At 42.5% G+C, this 22,167-nt stretch overlaps 1 protein-coding gene across 1 annotated transcript; it reads left to right on the top strand.

Annotated features, from left to right (window-relative positions):
- The first annotated feature begins 17,718 nt into the window (after nt 1-17,718).
- Nucleotides 17,719-21,824, top strand: LOC311148974 (stomatin-like protein 1). The gene is made up of 3 exons (XM_084186029.1): nt 17,719-17,967; nt 20,609-20,836; nt 21,250-21,824. The coding sequence occupies exons 1-3, from the start codon at nt 17,736-17,738 to the stop codon at nt 21,450-21,452; spliced, it is 663 nt and encodes a 220-aa protein (XP_084042155.1). The 5' UTR covers nt 17,719-17,735; the 3' UTR covers nt 21,453-21,824.
- The last annotated feature ends 343 nt before the right edge of the window (nt 21,825-22,167 follow it).

The following is a 22,167-nucleotide window of genomic DNA, read 5'->3' as shown; positions in this document are numbered from 1 at the left end:
CCCCCTCTTCAAATGGGGTGACACTCTAGATCCAAACGGTTTTGAAAGCCAAGTTAACAAACAGATCACCGACCATTTCGAATCCCACCGTACCTTCTCCGCTATGCAATCTGGTTTCTGAGCTGGTCATGGGTGCACCTCAGCCACGCTCAAGGTCCTAAACGATATTATAACCGCGATCGATAAAAGACAGTACTGTGCAGCAGTCTTCATCGACCTGGCCAAGACTTTCGACTCTGTCAATCACCGCATTCTTATTGGTAGACTATATAGCCTTGGTTTCTCAAATGACTGCCTCGCCTAGTTCACCAACTACTTCTCAGATAGAGTTCAATGTGTCCAATCGGAGGGCCTGTTGTCTGGACCTATGGCAGTCTCTATGGGGGTGCCACAGGGTTCAATTCTCGGGCCGACTCTATTCTCTGTGTATATCAATGATGTCGCTCTTGCTGCTGGTGACTCTCAGATCCACCTCTACGCAGACGACACCATTTTCTATACATCTGGCCCTTCATTGGACACTGTGTTAACAAACCTCCAAACAAGCTTCAATGCCATACAACACTCCTTCCGTAGCCTCCAACTGCTCTTAAACACTAGTAAAACTAAATGCATGCTCTTCAACCGAACGCTGCTGGCACCAGCCCACCCGACTAGAATCACTACTCTCGGCGGGTCTGACTTAGAATATGTGGACAACCACAAATACCTAGGTGTCTGGTTAGACCGTAAACTCTCCTTCCAGACTCACATTAAGCATCTCCAATCCAAAGTTAAATCTAGAATCGGCTTCCTATTTCGCAACAAAGCCTCCTTCACTCATGCTGCCAAACATGCCCTCGTAAAACTGACTATCCAAACCGATCCTTGACTTCGGCGATGTCATTTACAAAATAGCCTCCAACACTCTACTCAGCAAATTGGATGTGGTCTATCACAGTGCCATCCGTTTTGTCACTATACTGCCATGCCCATTGAATAACTATACTGCCATGCCCGTTGAATAACTATACTGCCATGCCCGTTGAATAACTATACTGCCATGCCCGTTGAATAACTATACTGCCATGCCCGTTGAATAACCAACAAATAGGCTACCTAAATCCTCTCCATATGTGAATAGGTCTAAATAAATACATGTTTTGAGACAAATAAAGATTTGCTACGTTTTTTATTTAGATATTGTTAATTATTTCGAATTTTAAAAAGAAAGGAATATGAAAATTGTGGTGAATGAGGCTATAATGTATTTGTATTGGACTGGGAAACTGGTCCGAATGGAAGGAATGATGGATGGCGCTAAATACAGGGAAATTCTTGAGGGAAACCTGTTTCAGTCTTCCAGAGATTTGAGACTGGGACGGAGGTTCACCTTCCAGCGGGACAATGACCCTAAGCATACTGCTAAAGCAACACTCGAGTGGTTTAAGGGGAAACATTTAAATGTCTTGGAATGGCCTAGTCAAAGCCCAGACCTCAATCCAATTGAGAATCTGTGGTATGACTTAAAGATTGCTGTACACCAGCGGAACCCATCCAACTTGAAGGAGCTGGAGCAGTTTTTCCTTGAAGAATGGGCAAAAATCCCAGTGGATAGATGTGCCAAGCTTATAGAGACATACCCCAAGAGACTTGCAGCTGAAATTCCTGCAAAAGGTGGCTCTACAAAGTATTGACTTTGGGGGGGTGAATAGTTATGCACGCTGAAGTTTTCCATTTATTTTGTCTTATTTCTTGTTTGTTTCACAATAAAAAATATTTGCATCTTCAAAGTGGTAGGCATGTTGTGTAAATCAAATGATACAAACCCCCAAAACAATCCATTTTAATTCCGGGTTGTAAGGCAACAAAATAGGAAAAATTGAAAAATGCCAAGGGGGGTGAATACTTTCTCAAGCCGCTGTAAGTGTCTTTGAATGGGGTATGGTAGCAGGTGCCAGGCGGACCGGTTTGTGTCAAGAACTGCAAAGCTTCTGGGTTTTTCCACGCTCAACAGTTTCCCGTGTATATCAAGAATGGTCCACCACCCAAAGGACATCCAGCCAACTTGACACATTGGAGTCAACATGGGCCAGCATCCCTGTGGAGCGCCTTCGACACCTTGTAGAGTCCATGCCCCGACGAATTGAGGCTGTTCTGAGGTCAAAAGGGGGGGGGATGCAACTCAATATTAGGAAGGTGTTCTTAATGTTTGGTACACTCTGTGTATGCTTTACAGTTTTTTCCAACTGCTTACACACGTTTTCAAAACGATGTCTCCTTTTTTCAAAACTCTACACACAATTCCCAAAACTGCACACACAAAATGCAAAATGCCTCACATCTCCTTCAAAATGTAACACTGCATTCAAAATGCCATAAACACATGTCAGAATGAAGCATTTGCATTAAATGGCATACACTTCTTTCATAATAGTAAATTTTTGGATATACCATGTAAACACTGTTGTTCTAAATCTAAAGCTCTTTGGTCTTTCATAGGCTTATATCTACATTTCAATACAATGTTCTACAGTGAAAGTAATCTACTGAGAGGGGTAACAAGTACACTGTAAACACCAATGCAATGTAGAAACAGAAAATATTTATTAGGCCAAACATTACTGTTGTATACAGTAGCATACAACAAAACCATAAACATATGTAAACCAAAAGTATATTCTTTAGAATACAGTAAAGAACACAATTGTGTGTGTGGGGTCCCGGGGGGGCAGTCCAGGAATTGGTAGGGGGGGGCAGTCACCAGTGCTAAGCTACGCTTCATCTCTTCTCCGGGCTGGGTCTGGCCACAATACTTCGTCCACATCACAAGATATGTTTTCTCTTGCCAAACATCGAGGGAAGTATCTCCTAGCATGGCGTATCCAACCTTGGACAGAGGCAACCTCTATGTCCCCACATGCGTCCTCCATTGCCTGGAGAAGCGGCATGCGGGCATAGGGTTGGCGATCATACACTTTCCAGCGCCAGGCTGAGAAGAATTCCTCTATGGGATTTAGAAAAGGTGAATATGGGGGTAGGTACAAAACTACAAATTGTGGATGGGTGGCAAACCAGTTTTGGACCAGAACAGCCCGGTGAAAACTAACATTGTCCCATATAACCACAAATCTAGCAGGCTCCTGATCTGGATCAGGGACAAGCATTGTGTAAATTGCATCCAGAAAAGTGAGCATATGGCCGGTGTTGTACGGACCCAATATGGCATTGTGATGGAGGACCCCGTTTTTCGCAGATTCTTGACTCTGTCAGAGTTTCTCTCAAATGGCACCTTGTAAAGTTGTTTCATCGTCACTTGGTGCCATTGGAGGATGTGTTGTATGGTCGACAGGCTTACAGCATTGATGTTGTTAAATATGGTGTCATTATTCAAGATATGTTCTCTTATCTCTCAAATCCTAATTGCATTGTTGGCCAAAACCATATTTATAATTGCAGTCTCCTGTACATCTGTAAACAAGCTTCCTCGTCCTCCATGATGTCTTTGCCTTTCCACTCTGTACAAAATTCAAACACAGTATGTGTTCAGCATAGGAACTGTAAACAATGTACACAAAAATGTAGTACAGCATGATAACCAACCTCATTCATTCAATGCAGTGCAGTAAATGGATGGCTTAGAGTTACAAATGTTTATGCAATACTATGCAGTCATACGTATTTTACAGTACATTACTTTAATGCTAAAATAGTCATTAGATAGTTGCATACCTGTTCTCATTTCTGAAGGTTCGAATTATGGACGCCACTGTAAATCGACTCAAGTTGGGCTGGACTCTCAGTCCAGCCTCTCTCATGGTCAAACCGTGGTTGATCACATGATCAACAAGTGTTGCCCTAATCTCATCAGAGATGGCTCTCCTTCCTTCTTATCTTTGCCCTCGTCCTCTTCTTCCTCTTCCTCTTCCTCTTCCTCTTCCTCTTCCTCCTCCTCTTCCAACTATTCTTCTTTGAATTTGTCCTCGTTGTTGTCCCCTGCCTCTCCCTCCTACTCCTCTTGCTCTCTGTCCATTGTTGGCATCCATTGTTCAAAACAGTCCTATACTACAGTAAAGCAGTGATTGGTTAGTGATCAGTTAAGCAATTAGTGTTTGAACATGTGAGGAGAGTGTGTTTGACCTGGTGAATAAGTGTAGCATTTTGATTGGTTGTGTTTGGAAAAGGAAAGCAAGTCACTTCCTGTTAGATTTTTTTTTTTTAGGTAGAGAATTGTGTGTAGTGTTTTGAAAAAAGTGTTTTATGCAATTGACAACTGAGTCAAAGGCTGAGAAATAGCTTATGGTTTTGGAGATTTTGTGTGTAGTTTTGCACTTTGAGTGAGAGGTTTCAAAAATCGTGTGACATGAAAAGATTTTGTGTGTAAGCAGTTGGAAAAAACTGTAAGAGCTTTCCAGACATCAGTTGGGTATACTACATCTATTTCCAAAAACATGTCTATCTGTGTGTTGACATATGAGGTAAACTCCTTATCTCCATGGTAACGTTGTGTTGAATCACCATGTCTTTGCTGTTGGAGGTTGGAGCTACAATGGGCTACGGTCCGTCATTATTCTAGGAAGGTGTTTATACTGAACAAATATATAAAACGCAACAATTTCAACGATTCTACTGAGTTACAGTTCATACACGCTGTCTGCCATCTGTCCGGTACAGTTGAAACCCGGGATTCATCCGTGAAGAGCACACCTCCATCGTGCCAGTGGCCATCGAAGGTGAGCATTTGCCCACTGAAGTCGGTTACGATGCCGAACTGCAGTCAGGTCAAGACCCTGGTGAGGATGACGAGCACGCAGATGAGCTTCCCTGAGACGGTTTCTGACAGTTTGTACAGAAATTATTCTGTTGTGCAAACCAACAGTTTCATCAGCTGTCCAGGTGGCTGGTCTCAGACAATCCCGTAGTTGAAGAAGCTGGATGTGGAGGTCCTGGGCTGGCGTGGTTACACGTGGTCTGCGGTTGTGAGACCAGTTAGACGTACTGCCAAATCCTCTAAAACGACGTTGGAGGTGGCTTATGGTAGAGAAATTAACATTAAATTCTCTGGCAACAGCTCTGGTGGACATTCCTGCAGTCAGCATGCCAACTGCACGCTCCCTCAAAACTTGAGACATCTGTGGCATTGTGTTGTGTGACAGAACTGCACGTTTTAGAGTGGCCTTTTATTGTCCCCAGCACAAGGTGCACCTGTGTAATAATCATGCTGTTTAATCAGCTTCTTGATATGCCACACCTGTCAGGTGGATGGATTATCTTGGCAAATGAGAAATGCTCACTAACAGGGATTTAAAAAAATGGATACAACATTTTAGAGAAATACGTTTTTTGTGCGTATGGAACATTTCTGGGATTCTTTATTTCAGCGGATGAAAAATGGGACCTTACATGTTGCGTTTGTATTTTTGTTCAGTGTAGTTTTAATGTCTTTACATTATTTTGTCGTTACTTTATTGCTACGGTCAACTGTCACAGGAGTGAGAGAACTATGTAATGTTATTGTAACCGAGTGCATTGTCTCAGACTGTACCCTGACCTGTCTGTTTCAGACTGTACCCTGACCTGTCTGTTTCAGACTGTACCCTGACCTCTCTGTTTCAGACTGTATCCTGACCTGTCTGTTTCAGACTGTACCCTGACCTGTCTGTTTCAGACTGTACCCTGACCTGTCTGACCTGTCTGTCTCAGACTGTATCCTGACCTGTCTGTTTCAGACTGTACCCTGACCTGTCTGACCTGTCTGTCTCAGACTGTATCCTGACCTGTCTGACCTGTCTGTCTCAGACTGTATCCTGACCTGTCTGTCTCAGACTGTACCCTGACCTGTCTGACCTGTCTGTCTCAGACTGTATCCTGACCTGTCTGTTTCAGACTGTACCCTGACCTGTCTGTTTCAGACTGTACCCTGACCTGTCTGTTTCAGACTGTATCCTGACCTGTCTGTCTCAGACTGTACCCTGACCTGTCTGTCTCAGACTGTACCCTGACCTGTCTGTTTCAGACTGTATCCTGACCTGTCTGTTTCAGACTGTATCCTGACCTGTCTGACCTGTCTGTTTCAGACTGTACCCTGACCTGTCTGTTTCAGACTGTATCCTGACCTGTCTGTTTCAGACTGTACCCTGACCTGTCTGTTTCAGACTGTACCCTGACCTGTCTGTTTCAGACTGTATCCTGACCTGTCTGTTTCAGACTGTACCCTGACCTGTCTGTTTCAGACTGTACCCTGACCTGTCTGTTTCAGACTGTATCCTGACCTGTCTGACCTGTCTGTTTCAGACTGTACCCTGACCTGTCTGTTTCAGACTGTATCCTGACCTGTCTGTTTCAGACTGTACCCTGACCTGTCTGTTTCAGACTGTACCCTGACCTGTCTGTTTCAGACTGTATCCTGACCTGTCTGACCTGTCTGTTTCAGACTGTATCCTGACCTGTCTGTCTCAGACTGTATCCTGACCTGTCTGTTTCAGACTGTATCCTGACCTGTCTGTTTCAGACTGTATCCTGACCTGTCTGACCTGTCTGTCTCAGACTGTATCCTGACCTGTCTGTTTCAGACTGTACCCTGACCTGTCTGTTTCAGACTGTACCCTGACCTGTCTGTTTCAGACTGTATCCTGACCTGTCTGTTTCAGACTGTACCCTGACCTGTCTGTCTCAGACTGTATCCTGACCTGTCTGTCTCGGACTGTACCCTGACCTGTCTGTCTCGGACTGTACCCTGACCTGTCTGACCTGTCTGTTTCAGACTGTATCCTGACCTGTCTGTTTCAGACTGTATCCTGACCTGTCTGTTTCAGACTGTATCCTGACCTGTCTGACCTGTCTGTTTCAGACTGTATCCTGACCTGTCTGTCTCGGACTGTACCCTGACCTGTCTGTCTCGGACTGTACCCTGACCTGTCTGACCTGTCTGTTTCAGACTGTATCCTGACCTGTCTGTTTCAGACTGTATCCTGACCTGTCTGTTTCAGACTGTATCCTGACCTGTCTGACCTGTCTGTTTCAGACTGTATCCTGACCTGTCTGTCTCAGACTGTACCCTGACCTGTCTGTTTCAGACTGTACCCTGACCTGTCTGTCTCAGACTGTATCCTGACCTGTCTGACCTGTCTGTTTCAGACTGTATCCTGACCTGTCTGTCTCAGACTGTATCCTGACCTGTCTGTCTCAGACTGTATCCTGACCTGTCTGTCTCAGACTGTATCCTGACCTGTCTGACCTGTCTGTTTCAGACTGTACCCTGACCTGTCTGTTTCAGACTGTACCCTGACCTGTCTGTTTCAGACTGTATCCTGACCTGTCTGTTTCAGACTGTACCCTGACCTGTCTGTTTCAGACTGTATCCTGACCTGTCTGTTTCAGATTGTACCCTGACCTGTCTGTTTCAGACTGTACCCTGACCTGTCTGTCTCAGACTGTACCCTGACCTGTCTGTTTCAGACTGTACCCTGACCTGTCTGTTTCAGACTGTACCCTGACCTGTCTGTTTCAGACTGTACCCTGACCTGTCTGTTTCAGACTGTACCCTGACCTGTCTGTCTCAGACTGTACCCTGACCTGTCTGTTTCAGACTGTATCCTGACCTGTCTGTTTCAGACTGTATCCTGACCTGTCTCATTGTGTGCAGTAACTTTGAGGTCCTCCTGTTGCCAGAGAAACCCATTCTACTGACCCTGAAGCCTCTACACAGCAGCCGGTGGCATCATGAAGCCTCTACACAGCAGCCGGTGGCATCATGAAGCCTCTACACAGCAGCCGGTGACATCATGAAGCCTCTACACAGCAGCCGGTGACATCATGAAGCCTCTACACAGCAGCCGGTGACATCATGAAGCCTCTACACACAGCCGGTGACATCAGAGTATCACAGAGCAGCCGGTGACATCATGAAGCCTCTACACAGCAGCCGGTGACATCATGAAGCCTCTACACAGCAGCCGGTGACATCAGAGTATCACAGAGGAGATGGTGACATCATGAAGCCTCTACACAGCAGCCGGTGACATCAGAGTATCACAGAAGAGATGGTGACATCATGAAGCCTCTACACAGCAGCCGGTGACATCAGAGTATCACAGAGGAGATGGTGACATCATGAAGCCTCTACACAGCAGCCGGTGGCATCATGAAGCCTCTACACAGCAGACGGTGACATCATGAAGCCTCTACACAGCAGCCGGTGACATCAGAGTATCACAGAGGAGATGGTGACATCATGAAGCCTCTACACAGCAGCCGGTGACATCATGAAGCCTCTACACAGCAGCCGGTGACATCAGAGTATCACAGAGGAGATGGTGACATCATGAAGCCTCTACACAGCAGCCAGTGACATCAGAGTATCACAGATGAGATGGTGACATCATGAAACCTCTACACAGCAGCCGGTGACATCAGAGTATCACAGAGGAGATGGTGACATCATGAAGCCTCTACACAGCAGCCGGTGACATCAGAGTATCACAGAGGAGATGGTGACATCATGAAGCCTCTACACAGCAGCCGGTGACATCAGAGTATCACAGATGAGATGGTGACATCATGAAACCTCTACACAGCAGCCGGTGACAGAGTATCACAGAGGAGAAAGATTTACCTAAAATACCTGTCCACGTGAACAACAGACAAAACAAAAAATACTACTGATTTAACAAAAATAAAATAGACTTTTATTTTTTGGAAATCATTTATTGTCTAATAACAAAAAAACAAGATATATTTTCAGGAAAATAAATGACTTTGTCCTGGGGTGTTAGCTGGGTATAAGGTCTGTAGGTCAGGTAGCCGGGAAGTCAGAGGTCAGAGGTCAGGTATGGGAGGTAGGGTCACTTCTTCACTGGCTTCAGCTGTCTTCGTCGGGTACGCTCCAGCACAGAGTCTGACACACTCTTCTGAAGGAGACAGACACACAGGTAGCCGGGAGGTCAGGGGTTAGAGATCAGACACTCTTCTGAAGGAGACAGAGATAATATGGAAAATCCAACGTGCAACAATTTCAAAGACTCTACTGAGCTACAGTTCAAATATATTAATTAATTAATTAATTAGGCCCTAATCTATGGATTCCACATGACTGGGAATACAGATATGCATCTGTTGGTCACAGATACCCTAAAAAAGGCAGGGGGATGGATAAGAAAACCAGTCAGTATCTGGTGTGACCACCATTTGCCTCATGCAGCACGACACATCCCCTTCACATAGAGTTGCTCAGGCTGTTGATTGTGGCCTGTGGAATGTTATCCCACTCCTCTTCAATGGCTGTGCGAAGTTGCTGGATATTGGTGGGAACTGGAACACGCTGTCGTACATGTCGATCCAGAGCATCCTAAACATGCTCAATGGGTGACATGTCTGGTGAGTATGCAGGCCATGGAAGAACTGGGACATTTTCAGCTTCCAGGAATTGTGTACAGATCCTTGTGGCAATGCATTATCATGTTGAAATATGAAGTGATGGCTGCGGAGGAATGGCACGACAATGGGCCTCAGGATCTCATCATGGTATCTCTATGCATTCAAATTGCCATTGATAAAATGCAATTGTGTTCGTTGTCCGTAGCTTATGCCTGCCCATACCATAACCCCACCGCCACCATGGGGCACTCTGTTCACAACGTTGACATCAGCAAACCGCTCGCCCACACGACGCCATACACGTGGCCTGCGGTTGTGAGGCCAGTTGGACGTACTGCCAAATCCTCTAAAACGACGTTGGAGGCAGCTTATGGTAGAGAAATTAACATTACATTCTCTGGCAACAGCTCTGGTGGACATTCCTGCAGTCAGCATGCCAATTGTACGCTCCCTCAAAACTTGAGACATCTGTGGCATTGTGTTGTGTGACAAAACTGCACATTTTAGAGTGGCCTTTTATTGTCCCCAGCACAAGGTGCACCTGTGTAATGATCATGCTGTTTAATCAGCTTCTTGATATGCCACACCTGTCAGGTGGATGGATTATCTTGGCAAAGGAGAAATGCTCACTAACAGGGGTGTAAACACATTTGGCGCCAACAGTTTAGAGAAATATGCTTTTGGTGCGTATAGAACATTTCGGGGATCTTTTATTTCAGCTCATGAAACACGGGACCAACACTTTACACGTTGCGTTAAATAGATCACTTAATATGTATTAGGGCTGGGCGACATTGTGAAAATATAATTTCACAATATTTTTCAAATATTACAGTATTTTATGTTTTTGAATATTACACATTTTTTATTTTGCTTTACGAGTAGTGCATGCCTCTAGGGTGGCAACACATAACATTCTAAGTGATTTCAATGGGTCTTTTTACATTCTGATTGTTTAATAGCAGCGATGGGCGACTTTGATGAGGGGTGGGGGCCACAGAGAAAACCGGAAGTCATCATGCGGGGCTGCAGTGGCTCGTGGGATAGATGGATAGCTATAGATATGATAGATTAATAAACCAGTTACCCATCCCTGTTTTATACTGTTCAATTCAACTTCAACCCCAAAAAGATTTCAGCATTTTCATCCATTTCTGTATTTCCTGCACCTCATTTGAGATCATTTCCACACTGCTACGTAGGCTGCATGATATGGGCAACTAATCTGTTTTATTTTTAACCTAATATTGCAAATGCGATTTAGATCAAAACTTGGGTGAACTGTTGGCATCATGAAAATAGAATGGTTATTAATTCTATAGTTAGAATATATTAGTGGGCACTTTGAATACAGTGTTGTTTGACATGACAACAAATTAACGTTATTGTGACCGAGTAGGAACCAAAGTGTTGGTCAGCGTTTTCTAGGGGACCCTATAATCTTTGGCTACATTTAAAAGTTTTCTAGTTACTTCATGTAGTCAGAGAGGAAGAGGAGGAGGAGGAGGAGAGAGGCCTCCCTCCGGCAGGTGGCATGTTTGCGTTGTTTCGTCCACCAAGAAAGGAGTTTTTGTATGAAGGTCAATGAGTTACAAATTTGGTCAACAAAAAAATGAATGGCTTATTTTCTACGTGAGGTTTATTTTATCGAATAGAAGGTTAGTAATGCCTAAGTTGTTACTGATAGAAGTAGGACACGACATCCCGGCAACTTTGAGAAAAAAACACTTTATATCGGAGTTGTCTCGAGATGGCTATGCATATTCATGGCATTAGGCTAACAGCATAGCATCTCTCTCCACAGAATACAGGCGGTTGACGTCAACAACCCTCATCAAAAAATAAAATAAAGGATTACTATAATGAGATGTATCCACCAATCCAAAGATAGAGGGAGCTAGACAGCCCTCCGTGCCGCTTTGTGGCCAATGACTCCCATTGTTAAGGCGGAGACACATGTATCTTGTCAATATATCCATCATCTTTGATGTAGCTAACGTTCATGCTTCGCCTATACCTCTTTGATTTAGAAGATACTGTTGCACAAACAACATGCTGATCAAGGCCTACAACTGAATTAGCTACGTTTGCTCTGACTCAGTACATTTATTAGATAACTAGCTAGCCAGCTAACTAGCGATTAGCATTAGCGGCTAACGCGATTTAGCCACAACTTGCTAAGAAAAGACAAACTAGCTGTTTGCAGACAGTAAGAAACCAAACTAATAGTGTAATTATAGAACGCTTGTGGATTTATATAAAAAAAAGCAGAGTGGAAACAGCATCGTTGCCATCACCATCCATGTGCTGCCGTGCGGACTGAACGCAAGTGGTCTCGTGGTCGCTCCTTGAGTGACGGGGCGGGGCTAGGTCTGTGTGGAAAGCGGCATGGATAGACCGAGAGAGGTCACACCCACAAAGAATTTGAAAACAAATCAAACATTGATAAACTCCCATATCTGTTAGGTGAAATACAACAGTGTGCAATCACAGCAGCAAGCTTTGTGACCTGTTGCCATGAGAAAAGGTCAACCAGTGGAGCACAAACAACATTGTAAATACCACCCATATTTATCTGTTTATTTATCCTCCCTCACTATTCATACTACAACTTTTTGCATTGTTAAAACACAATGTGCAATAATATAGCTGATAATGTAACACTTCAAATGTCTATCTTTTTCGTTTACCATTTTGTGTGCAATATTCACTGTTATATTCTAATAGTTTTTTGTTGTTTCTGTGTTTTCTCACTTGTTTATTTCACTTGCTTTGGCAATGTTAACATACGTTTCCCATGGCAATAAAGCCCTTTGAATTGAACTGAGAGAGACTCATCAAGTAGCGGAGTAAACTATAAAAAAAAACGTTACACACGGCGGAGTAGAGTATCAGTTTTAACAAACCAAACATTGAAATACCGTTATAGAAGGTAAAGTGAAAACCCAAATTGGTATATAGTAAAAGACGGTATACCGCCCAGCCCTAATATGCATCTCTTAGGTCACAGTTATCATCTAATCTAATCTGTCAGGGTTACAGTTATCATCTAATCTAATCTGTCAGGTCACAGTTATCATCTAATCTAATCTGTTAGGGTCACAGTTATCATCTAATCTAATCTGTTAGGGTCACAGTTATCATCTAATCTAATCTGTTAGGGTTACAGTTATCATCTAATCTAATCTGTTAGGTCACAGTTATCATCTAATCTAATCTGTTAGGTCACAGTTATCATCTAATCTAATCTGTTAGGGTTACAGTTATCATCTAATCTAATCTGTCAGGGTTACAGTTATCATCTAATCTAATCTGTTAGGGTTACAGTTATCATCTAATCTAATCTGTTAGGTCACAGTTATCATCTAATCTGTTAGGTCACAGTTATCATCTAATCTAATCTGTTAGGTCACAGTTATCATCTAATCTAATCTGTTAGGGTCACAGTTATCATCTAATCTGTCAGGTCACAGTTATCATCTAATCTAATCTGTTAGGGTTACAGTTATCATCTAATCTAATCTGTTAGGGTTACAGTTATCATCTAATCTAATCTGTTAGGGTTACAGTTATCATCTAATCTAATCTGTTAGGTCACAGTTATCATCTAATCTAATCTGTTAGGGTTACCGTTATCATCTAATCTAATCTGTTAGGGTTACAGTTATCATCTAATCTAATCTGTTAGGTCACAGTTATCATCTAATCTAATCTGTTAGGGTTACAGTTATCATCTAATCTAATCTGTTAGGGTTACAGTTATCATCTAATCTAATCTGTTAGGGTTACAGTTATCATCTAATCTAATCTGTTAGGGTTACAGTTATCATCTAATCTAATATGTTAGGGTTACAGTTATCATCTAATCTAATCTGTTAGGGTTACAGTTATCATCTAATCTAATCTGTTAGGGTTACAGTTATCATCTAATCTAATCTAATCTGTTAGGGTTACAGTTATCATCTAATCTAATCTGTTAGGGTTACAGTTATCATCTAATCTAATCTGTTAGGGCTACAGTTATCATCTAATCTAATCTGTTAGGGTTACAGTTATCATCTAATCTAATCTGTTAGGTCACAGTTATCATCTAATCTAATCTGTTAGGTCACAGTTATCATCTAATCTAATCTGTTAGGGTCACAGTTATCATCTAATCTGTCAGGTCACAGTTATCATCTAATCTAATCTGTTAGGGTTACAGTTATCATCTAATCTAATCTGTTAGGGTCACAGTTATCATCTAATCTAATCTGTTAGGGTCACAGTTGTCATCTAATCTAATCTGTTAGGATCACAGTTATCATCTAATCTAATATGTTAGGGTCACAGTTAACATCGAATATGTTAGGGTCACAGTTATCATCTAATCTAATCTGTTAGGGTCACAGTTATCATCTAATCTAATCTGTTAGGTCACAGTTATCATCTAATCTAATCTGTTAGGGTCACAGTTATCATCTAATCTAATCTGTTAGGGTCACAGTTATCATCTAATCTAATCTGTTAGGGTCACAGTTATCATCTAATCTAATCTGTTAGGGTCACAGTTATCATCTAATCTAATCTGTTAGGGTCACAGTTATCATCTAATCTAATCTGTTAGGATCACAGTTATCATCTAATCTAATATGTTAGGGTCACAGTTATCATCGAATATGTTAGGGTCACAGTTATCATCTAATCTAATCTGTTAGGGTCACAGTTATCATCTAATCTAATCTGTTAGGTCACAGTTATCATCTAATCTAATCTGTTAGGGTCACAGTTATCATCTAATCTAATCTGTTAGGGTAACAGTTATCATCTAATCTAATCTGTTAGGTCACAGTTATTCTCTAATCTAATCTGTTAGGGTCACAGTTATCATCTAATCTAATATGTTAGGGTCACAGTTATCATCTAATCTGTTAGGGTCACAGTTATCATCTAATCTAATATGTTAGGTCACAGTTATCATCTAATCTGTTAGGGTCACTGTTATCATCTAATCTAATATGTTAGGGTAAAAGTTATCATCTAATCTAATCTGTTAGGGTCACTGTTATCATCTAATCTGTTAGGGTCACTGTTATCATCTAATCTAATCTGTTAGGGTCACAGTTATCATCTAATCTAATATGTTAGGGTCACAGTTATCATCTAATCTAATATGTTAGGTCACAGTTATCATCTAATCTAATATGTTAGGGTCACAGTTATCATCTAATCTGTTGTGGTCACAGTTATCATCTAATCTAATCTGTTAGGGTCACAGTTATCATCTAATCTGTTAGGGTCACAGTTATCATCTAATCTAATATGTTAAGGTCACAGTTATCATCTAATCTAATATGTTAGGGTCACAGTTATCATCTAATCTAATATGTTAGGTCACAGTTATCATCTAATCTAATATGTTAGGGTCACAGTTATCATCTAATCTAATCTGTTAGGGTCACAATTATCATCTAATCTAATCTGTTAGGGTCACAGTTATCATCTAATCTAATCTGTTAGGGTCACAGTTATCATCTAATCTTATATGTTAGGTCACAGTTATCATCTAATCTAATATGTTAGGTCACAGTTATCATCTGATCTGTTAGGGTCACTGTTATCATCTAATCTAATCTGTCAGGGTAAAAGTTATCATCTAATCTAATCTGTTAGGGTCACTGTTATCATCTAATCTAATCTGTTATGGTCAAAGTTATCATCTAATCTAATCTGTTAGGGTCACAGTTATCATCTAATCTAATCTAATCTGTTAGGTCACAGTTATCATCTAATCTAATCTGTTATGGTCACAGTTATCATCTAATCTAATCTGTTAGGGTCACAGTTATCATCTAATCTAATATGTTAGGGTCACAGTTATCATCTAATCTAATCTGTTAGGGTCACAGTTATCATCTAATCTAATCTGTTAGGGTCACAGTTATCATCTAATCTAATCTGTTAGGGTCACAGTTATCATCTAATCTAATCTGTTAGGGTCACAGTTATCATCTAATCTAATCTGTTAGGGTCACAGTTATCATCTAATCTAATCTGTTAGGGTCACAGTTATCATCTAATCTAATCTGTTAGGGTCACAGTTATCATCTAATCTTATATGTTAGGTCACAGTTATCATCTAATCTAATATGTTAGGTCACAGTTATCATCTGATCTGTTAGGGTCACTGTTATCATCTAATATAATATGTCAGGGTAAAAGTTATCATCTAATCTAATCTGTTAGGGTCACTGTTATCATCTAATCTAATCTGTTATGGTCACAGTTATCATCTAATCTAATCTGTTAGGGTCACAGTTATCATCTAATCTAATCTAATCTGTTAGGTCACAGTTATCATCTAATCTAATCTGTTATGGTCACAGTTATCATCTAATCTAATCTGTTAGGGTCACAGTTATCATCAAATCTAATATGTTAGGGTCACAGTTATCATCTAATCTAATATATTAGGTCACAGTTATCATCTAATCTAATATGTTAGGGTCACAGTTATCATCTAATCTAATATGTTAGGGTCACAGTTATCATCTAATCTAATCTGTTAGGGTCACAGTTATCATCTAATCTAATCTGTTAGGGTCACAGTTATCATCTAATCTAATCTGTTAGGGTCACAGTTATCATCTAATCTAATCTGTTAGGGTCACAGTTATCATCTAATCTAATCTGTTAGGGTCACAGTTATCATCTAATCTAATCTGTTAGGGTGACAGTTATCATCTAATCTAATCTGTTAGGGTCACAGTTATCATCTAATCTAATATGTTAGGGTCACAGTTAACATATAATCTAATCTGTTAGGTCACAGTTATCATCTAATCTGTTAGGGTCACAGTTATCATCTAATCTAATCTGTTAGGGTCACAGTTATCATCTAATCTAATCTGTTAGGGTCACAGTTATCATCTAATCTGTTAGGGTCACAGTTATCATCTAATCTAATCTGTTAGGGTGACAGTTATCATCTAATCTAATCTGTTAGGGTCACAGTTATCATCTAATCTAATATGTTAGGGTCACAGTTAACATCTAATCTAATCTGTTAGGTCACAGTTATCATCTAATCTAATCTGTTAGGGTCACAGTTATCATCTAATCTAATCTGTTAGGGTCACAGTTATCATCTAATCTAATCTGTTAGGGTCACAGTTATCATCTAATCTAATCTGTTAGGTCACAGTTATCATCTAATCTAATATGTTAGGGTCACAGTTATCATCTAATCTAATCTGTTAGGGTCACAGTTATCATCTAATCTAATATGTTAGGTCACAGTTATCATCTAATCTGTTAGGGTCACAGTTATCATCTAATCTAATCTGTTAGGGTAAAAGTTATCATCTAATCTAATCTGTTAGGTCACAGTTATCATCTAATCTGTTATGGTCACAGTTATCATCTAATCTAATCTGTTAGGGTCACAGTTATCATCTAATCTAATCTGTTAGGGTCACAGTTATCATCTAATCTAATCTGTTAGGTCACAGTTATCATCTAATCTAATATGTTAGGGTCACAGTTATCATCTAATCTAATCTGTTAGGGTCACAGTTATCATCTAATCTAATATGTTAGGTCACAGTTATCATCTAATCTAATATGTTAGGGTCACAGTTATCATCTAATCTGTTAGGGTCACAGTTATCATCTAATCTAATATGTTATGGTCACAGTTATCATCTAATCTGTTAGGGTCACAGTTATCATCTAATCTGTTAGGGTCACTGTTATCATCTAATCTAATCTGTTAGGATCACAGTTATCATCTAATCTAATATGTTAGGGTCACAGTTATCATCTAATCTAATATGTTAGGGTCACAGTTATCATCTAATCTAATATGTTAGGGTCACTGTTATCATCTAATCTAATCTGTTAGGATCACAGTTATCATCTAATCTAATATGTTAGGGTCACAGTTATCATCTAATCTAATCTGTTAGGGTCACAGTTGTCATCTAATCTAATATGTTAGGGTCACAGTTATCATCTAATCTAATATGTTAGGGTCACTGTTATCATCTAATCTAATCTGTTAGGATCACAGTTATCATCTAATCTAATATGTTAGGGTCACAGTTATCATCTAATCTAATCTGTTAGGGTCACAGTTGTCATCTAATCTAATATGTTAGGGTCACTGTATCTTGGTAAGTAGGTGCCCATAACATCTCTTGCACCGTTGAAGTGGATGTTCTCTCTCTCCATCTTCCCTCAGTTCCTCTCTCCTCGCCTCCTTCTCAAAACACATTGGAGTTCCTCCGTTTAGCCTCTCTCCTACAATGTGTTTGGAGAAGGAGAGAGGATGTGAAGAATCAAAGACAGACTAATTGAGAAATCACCATGGTGTCTTAACAGAACCCTTTTCTCTTTCCCAGATGGACATCAATGAGATGACCAAGCCGTGGGGTCTGGAGGTAGACAGGGTGGAGCTGACTGTAGGTGGTGTCCTGAAGCCCCCAGAGGACTCTCCATCTGGGCTTGGCTCTGTCATCCTACCCCCCTCTATCCCTGGTCTCGAGGGCCTGGCCGGACCCATACAACAGCTGGCTATGCACTTCCTGGGCAACATGGCTGGCAGTAACAATGGAGCTCCCCTGGTTAGGACAGGTACTGTCACATAGTAACAATGAAGCTCCCCTGGTTAGGACAGGTACTGTCACATAGTAACAATGAAGCTCCCCTGGTTAAGGGCACTTCATCACTTCGTAGCAGCGTTGTAGTTCAGGTAGTCCTCCCGGTTTCATTTAGCAGAAGCTCTTATCCAGAGTGACTTACAGTAGTTAGTACATAGTACAGTTAGTGAGTCATTTAGCAGAAGATGGTTCCTCCATTGGGGTGCCAGGACAGAGAAGAGCTTGGACTGGGCTGAGTGGGAGCTGCCCTTCTGTAGGGGTGGGAGGGTCAAGAGACCAGAGGTGGCAGAACGGAGTGCTCTGGTTGGGGTGTAGGGTTGGAGCATAGCCTGAAGGTAGGGACTCAGGTTGGGGTGTAGGGTTGGAGCATAGCCTAAAGGTAGGGACTCATGTTGGGGTGTAGGGTTTGAGCATAGCCTGAAGGTAGCGAAGGGCAGTTCCTCTTGCTGCTCCGTAGGTAAGCACCATGGTCTTGTAGTGGATGTGAGCTTCGACTGGAAGCCAGTGGAGTGTGCAGAGGAGCGGGGTGACGTGGGAGAACTTGGGAAGGTTGAACACCAGGCGGGCTGCACCGTTCTGGATAAGTTGCAGGGGTTTGATGGCACAAGCGGGGAGCCCAGTCAACAGTGAGTTGCAGTAATCCAAACGGGAGATGACAAGTGCCTGGATTAGGACCTGCGCCGCTTCCTGTGTGAGGTAGGGTCGTACCCTGCGGATGTTGTAGAGCATGAACCTGCAGGAGCAAGTCACTGCTTTGATGTTTTCAGAGACTGTCTGGGTGTTGTCCAGGGTCACGCCAAGGTTATTTGCACTCTGGGAGGAGGACACTGTGGAGTTGTCAACCGTGATCCAAGCTGAGATATCTGCCAGGCACGCAGAGATGCATCTCACCACCTGGGTGTCAGAAGGGGGGAAGGAGGAAAGAAGTTGAATGTCATCCACACAGCAATGATAGGAGAGACCATGTGAGGATATGACGGAGCCGAATGACTTGGTCTATAGAGAGAAGAGGAGAGGGCCTAGAACCGAGCCCTGGGGGACCCAGTAGTGAGAGTACGTGGTGCAGACACAGATCCTCTCCACGTCACCTGGTAGGAGCGGCCTGCCAGGTAAGATGCAATCCAACAGTGTGCAGAGCCTGAGACGCCCAGCCCTGAGAGGGTGGAGAGGAGGACCTGATGGTTCACGGTGTCGAAGGCAGCGGATAGATGTAGGAGGATGAGAACAGAGAGAGAGTCAGCTTTGGCAGTGTGGAGAGCCTCCGTGACACAGAGAAGAGCAGTCTTGGTTGAGTGACCCATCTTGAAGCCTGACTGGTTAGGGTCAAGAAGACTGTTCTGAGAGAGATAGCGAGAGAGTTGGTCAGAGAGTGTTTTGGAAAGAAAAGATACCAGTCTATAGTTTTTGACGTCAGAGGAGTCGAGGAATGGGAGGTCTTCAGAGATGGTCTGGAGGAGGGAATGAGGTCGAGGGGGCAGGTTGTCGGGAGGCCAGACTTCACTAGTCGCAGGATGTCATCTGGAGAGAGAGGGGAGAAAGAGGTCAAGGCGTAGGGTAGTTCTGTGGGAGTGGGACCAGTGGACTCAATAGGCTGAGTGAATGAGTAGCGGATGTCGTCAACCTTCTTCTCAAACTGGTCCGCAGAGAGGGAGGGGGAGGGGTGCTGGATTAAGGAGTGAGGAGAAGGTGGAAAAGAGTTTCCTAGGGTTAGAGACAGAAGCTTGACATTTAGAGTGATAGAAAGTGGCTTTAGCAGCGGATACAGAGGAAGAGAAGGTAGAGAGGACGGAGTGGAAGGATGATAGGTCCTCCGGAAGTTTCAAATCAAATTGTATTCGTCACATGCTTAGTAAACAACAGGTGTAGACTAACAGTGAAATGCTTCCTTCCTTCCCAACAATACAGAGAGAAAGAAAATAGAGAAATAACAGAAAAGTAAAACACGTAATAATAAAAGTAATAATTCATTAATTCAGTGAATTATCTTTGGTTTTGTGCCTAATGAACTCCACCCCTCACTGTGTTGTTTACAAAGCTTCTCTGTGTCCTCAGAGGACAGCATCAGCCTTCTCTGTGTCTCTGTGTCCTCAGAGGACAGCATCATCAGCCTTCTCTGTGTCCTCAGAGGACAGCATCAGCCTTCTCTGTGTCCTCAGAGGACAGCATCATCAGCCTTCTCTGTATCTCTGTGTCCTCAGAGGACAGCATCAGCCTTCTCTGTGTCTCTGTGTCCTCAGAGGACAGCATCATCAGCCTTCTCTGTGTCTCTGTGTCCTCAGAGGACAGCATCAGCCTTCTCTGTGTCCTCAGAGGACAGCATCATCAGCCTTCTCTGTATCTCTGTGTCCTCAGAGGACAGCATCAGCCTTCTCTGTGTCTCTGTGTCCTCAGAGGAAAGCATCATCAGCCTTCTCTGTGTCCTCAGAGGACAGCATCAGCCTTCTCTGTGTCCTCAGAGGACAGCATCATCAGCCTTCTCTTTGTCTCTGTGTCCTCAGAGGACAGCATCAGCCTTCTCTGTGTCTCTGTGTCCTCAGAGGACAGCATCAGCCTTCTCTGTGTCTCTGTGTCCTCAGAGGACAGCATCAGCCTTCTCTGTGTCTCTGTGTCCACAGAGGACAGCATCAGCTTCTCAGATGAGGTGAGCAGTACTCCCCGGGCTATAAATTGTACTGAAGCCGGGGACGGAGCTGTAGCTGTAACCAGGCCCACGCCGGTGCTGGAACTGCTGAAGGAGCTTCTCCTCTCAGAGTCTCTGGTCAGTCAGGTGGGGGCCTGCTTCCTGTTCCTCCTCCAATCACCTGACGGACAACAGACAAGCTATTACGTAGACCTCAGCCAAGGTGAGACAAATAACACGCTGTCGTTCTACAGAGTCTTATAGGGCCGGTTTCCCAGACACAAGGCTAGTCCTGGACCAAAAGCATTCTCTGATGATGATTTTTTGCAAACAGTCTTTGGCCCTCCTTCTTTGTCATGTATATTAAAGTACTTGATCTCTGTAGTTATTGTAACAGTCTCTTTTCCTCAGCCCTGTGTTTTTACAAGATTAACCTTTTAAGGGCCGGTTTCCGAGACACATGTTCATCCCTCACTAAAAAGGAATTTTCAATAGATTGAGCATGCTTTCTAGTTCAGGGCTTAGTCTGTATTTAGATTCATTATCCCATCCTCTCTGTCAGATATGTTTTATTTTGTATCCAAGCTGCATTTCAGGGTAACAGAGTAAAAGTGAGTTCCCCTCCTCTGTGTGTAGGCAGTGGTTCAGCCGGACCAGGGCCCCCTCCGGAGGGCCAGGTACCAGACGTCACCCTCAGTATGACGGACCAGGACCTGCTGGCTATGTTCAAGGGAACCCTGCGACCCTTCGCAGCCTACACCACTGGACGACTCAAGGTCCAGGGAGACCTGAAGACTGCCATGAAGCTGGAGGAACTCATTAAACTACTCAGGCCTTAACCAGAGCCGTATATTGATACCTGTAAATACATGGTTCAGGCCTTAACCAGAGCCGTATATTGATACATGTAAATACATGGTTCTGGCCTTAACCAGAGCCGTATATTGATACCTGTAAATACATGGTTCAGGCCTTAACCAGAGCCATATATTGATACATGTAAATACATGGTTCAGGCCTTAACCAGAGCCATATATTGATACATGTAAATACATGGTTCTGGCCTTAACCACTGTCTTCAGACCTGCCTTTTATACAAATACCAGGTCCTAGATAGGGAGCAAATATGATTTCTGCACTTTTATCTCTATGAGTGATCAAAACTCATGTTGTTTATTCTAATAATAAATAAATAAATAATATGCCATTTAGCAGACGCTTTTATCCAAAGCGACTTACAGTCATGCGTGCATACATTTTTTTTGTGTATGGGTGGTCCCGGGGATCGAACCCACTACCCTGGCGTTACAAGCGCTGTGCTCTACCAGCTGAGCTACAGAGGACCACAATTCTCTTTGATGTTGTGGTTTAATGAATACATACAGTTCACATATACCATCTCTTTGATGTTGTGGTTTAATACCTGCCACTAAGAAGCTTGAGGATTGATCAATACTAGTTTCATTGTAGCTGTTTATGTAGCTTATCAATACCTTACGGAGTCAATATGAGACAAATATGTAAAGACCATCTCAATATCACGTGTTGTGGATA

This window comes from Coregonus lavaretus (genome assembly GCF_964263955.1).
Source record: "Coregonus lavaretus genome assembly, chromosome: 21".
Taxonomy (NCBI): Eukaryota; Metazoa; Chordata; class Actinopteri; order Salmoniformes; family Salmonidae; genus Coregonus; species Coregonus lavaretus.
Note: the sequence above shows the minus strand (reverse complement) of the source record. Positions and strands in the feature narration are given on the sequence as shown.

What these genes read in the sequence shown, in the direction of transcription:
- LOC311148974 (XM_084186029.1), top strand. Translation starts at nt 17,736, where the DNA reads ATGGACATCAATGAGATGACCAAGCCGTGGGGTCTGGAGGTAGACAGG. An exon ending in AGCTCCCCTGGTTAGGACAG is followed by an intron (nt 17,968 to 20,608) that starts GTACTGTCACAT and finishes CTGTGTCCACAG; the next exon opens with AGGACAGCATCAGCTTCTCA. An exon ending in TTACGTAGACCTCAGCCAAG is followed by an intron (nt 20,837 to 21,249) that starts GTGAGACAAATA and finishes CTCTGTGTGTAG; the next exon opens with GCAGTGGTTCAGCCGGACCA.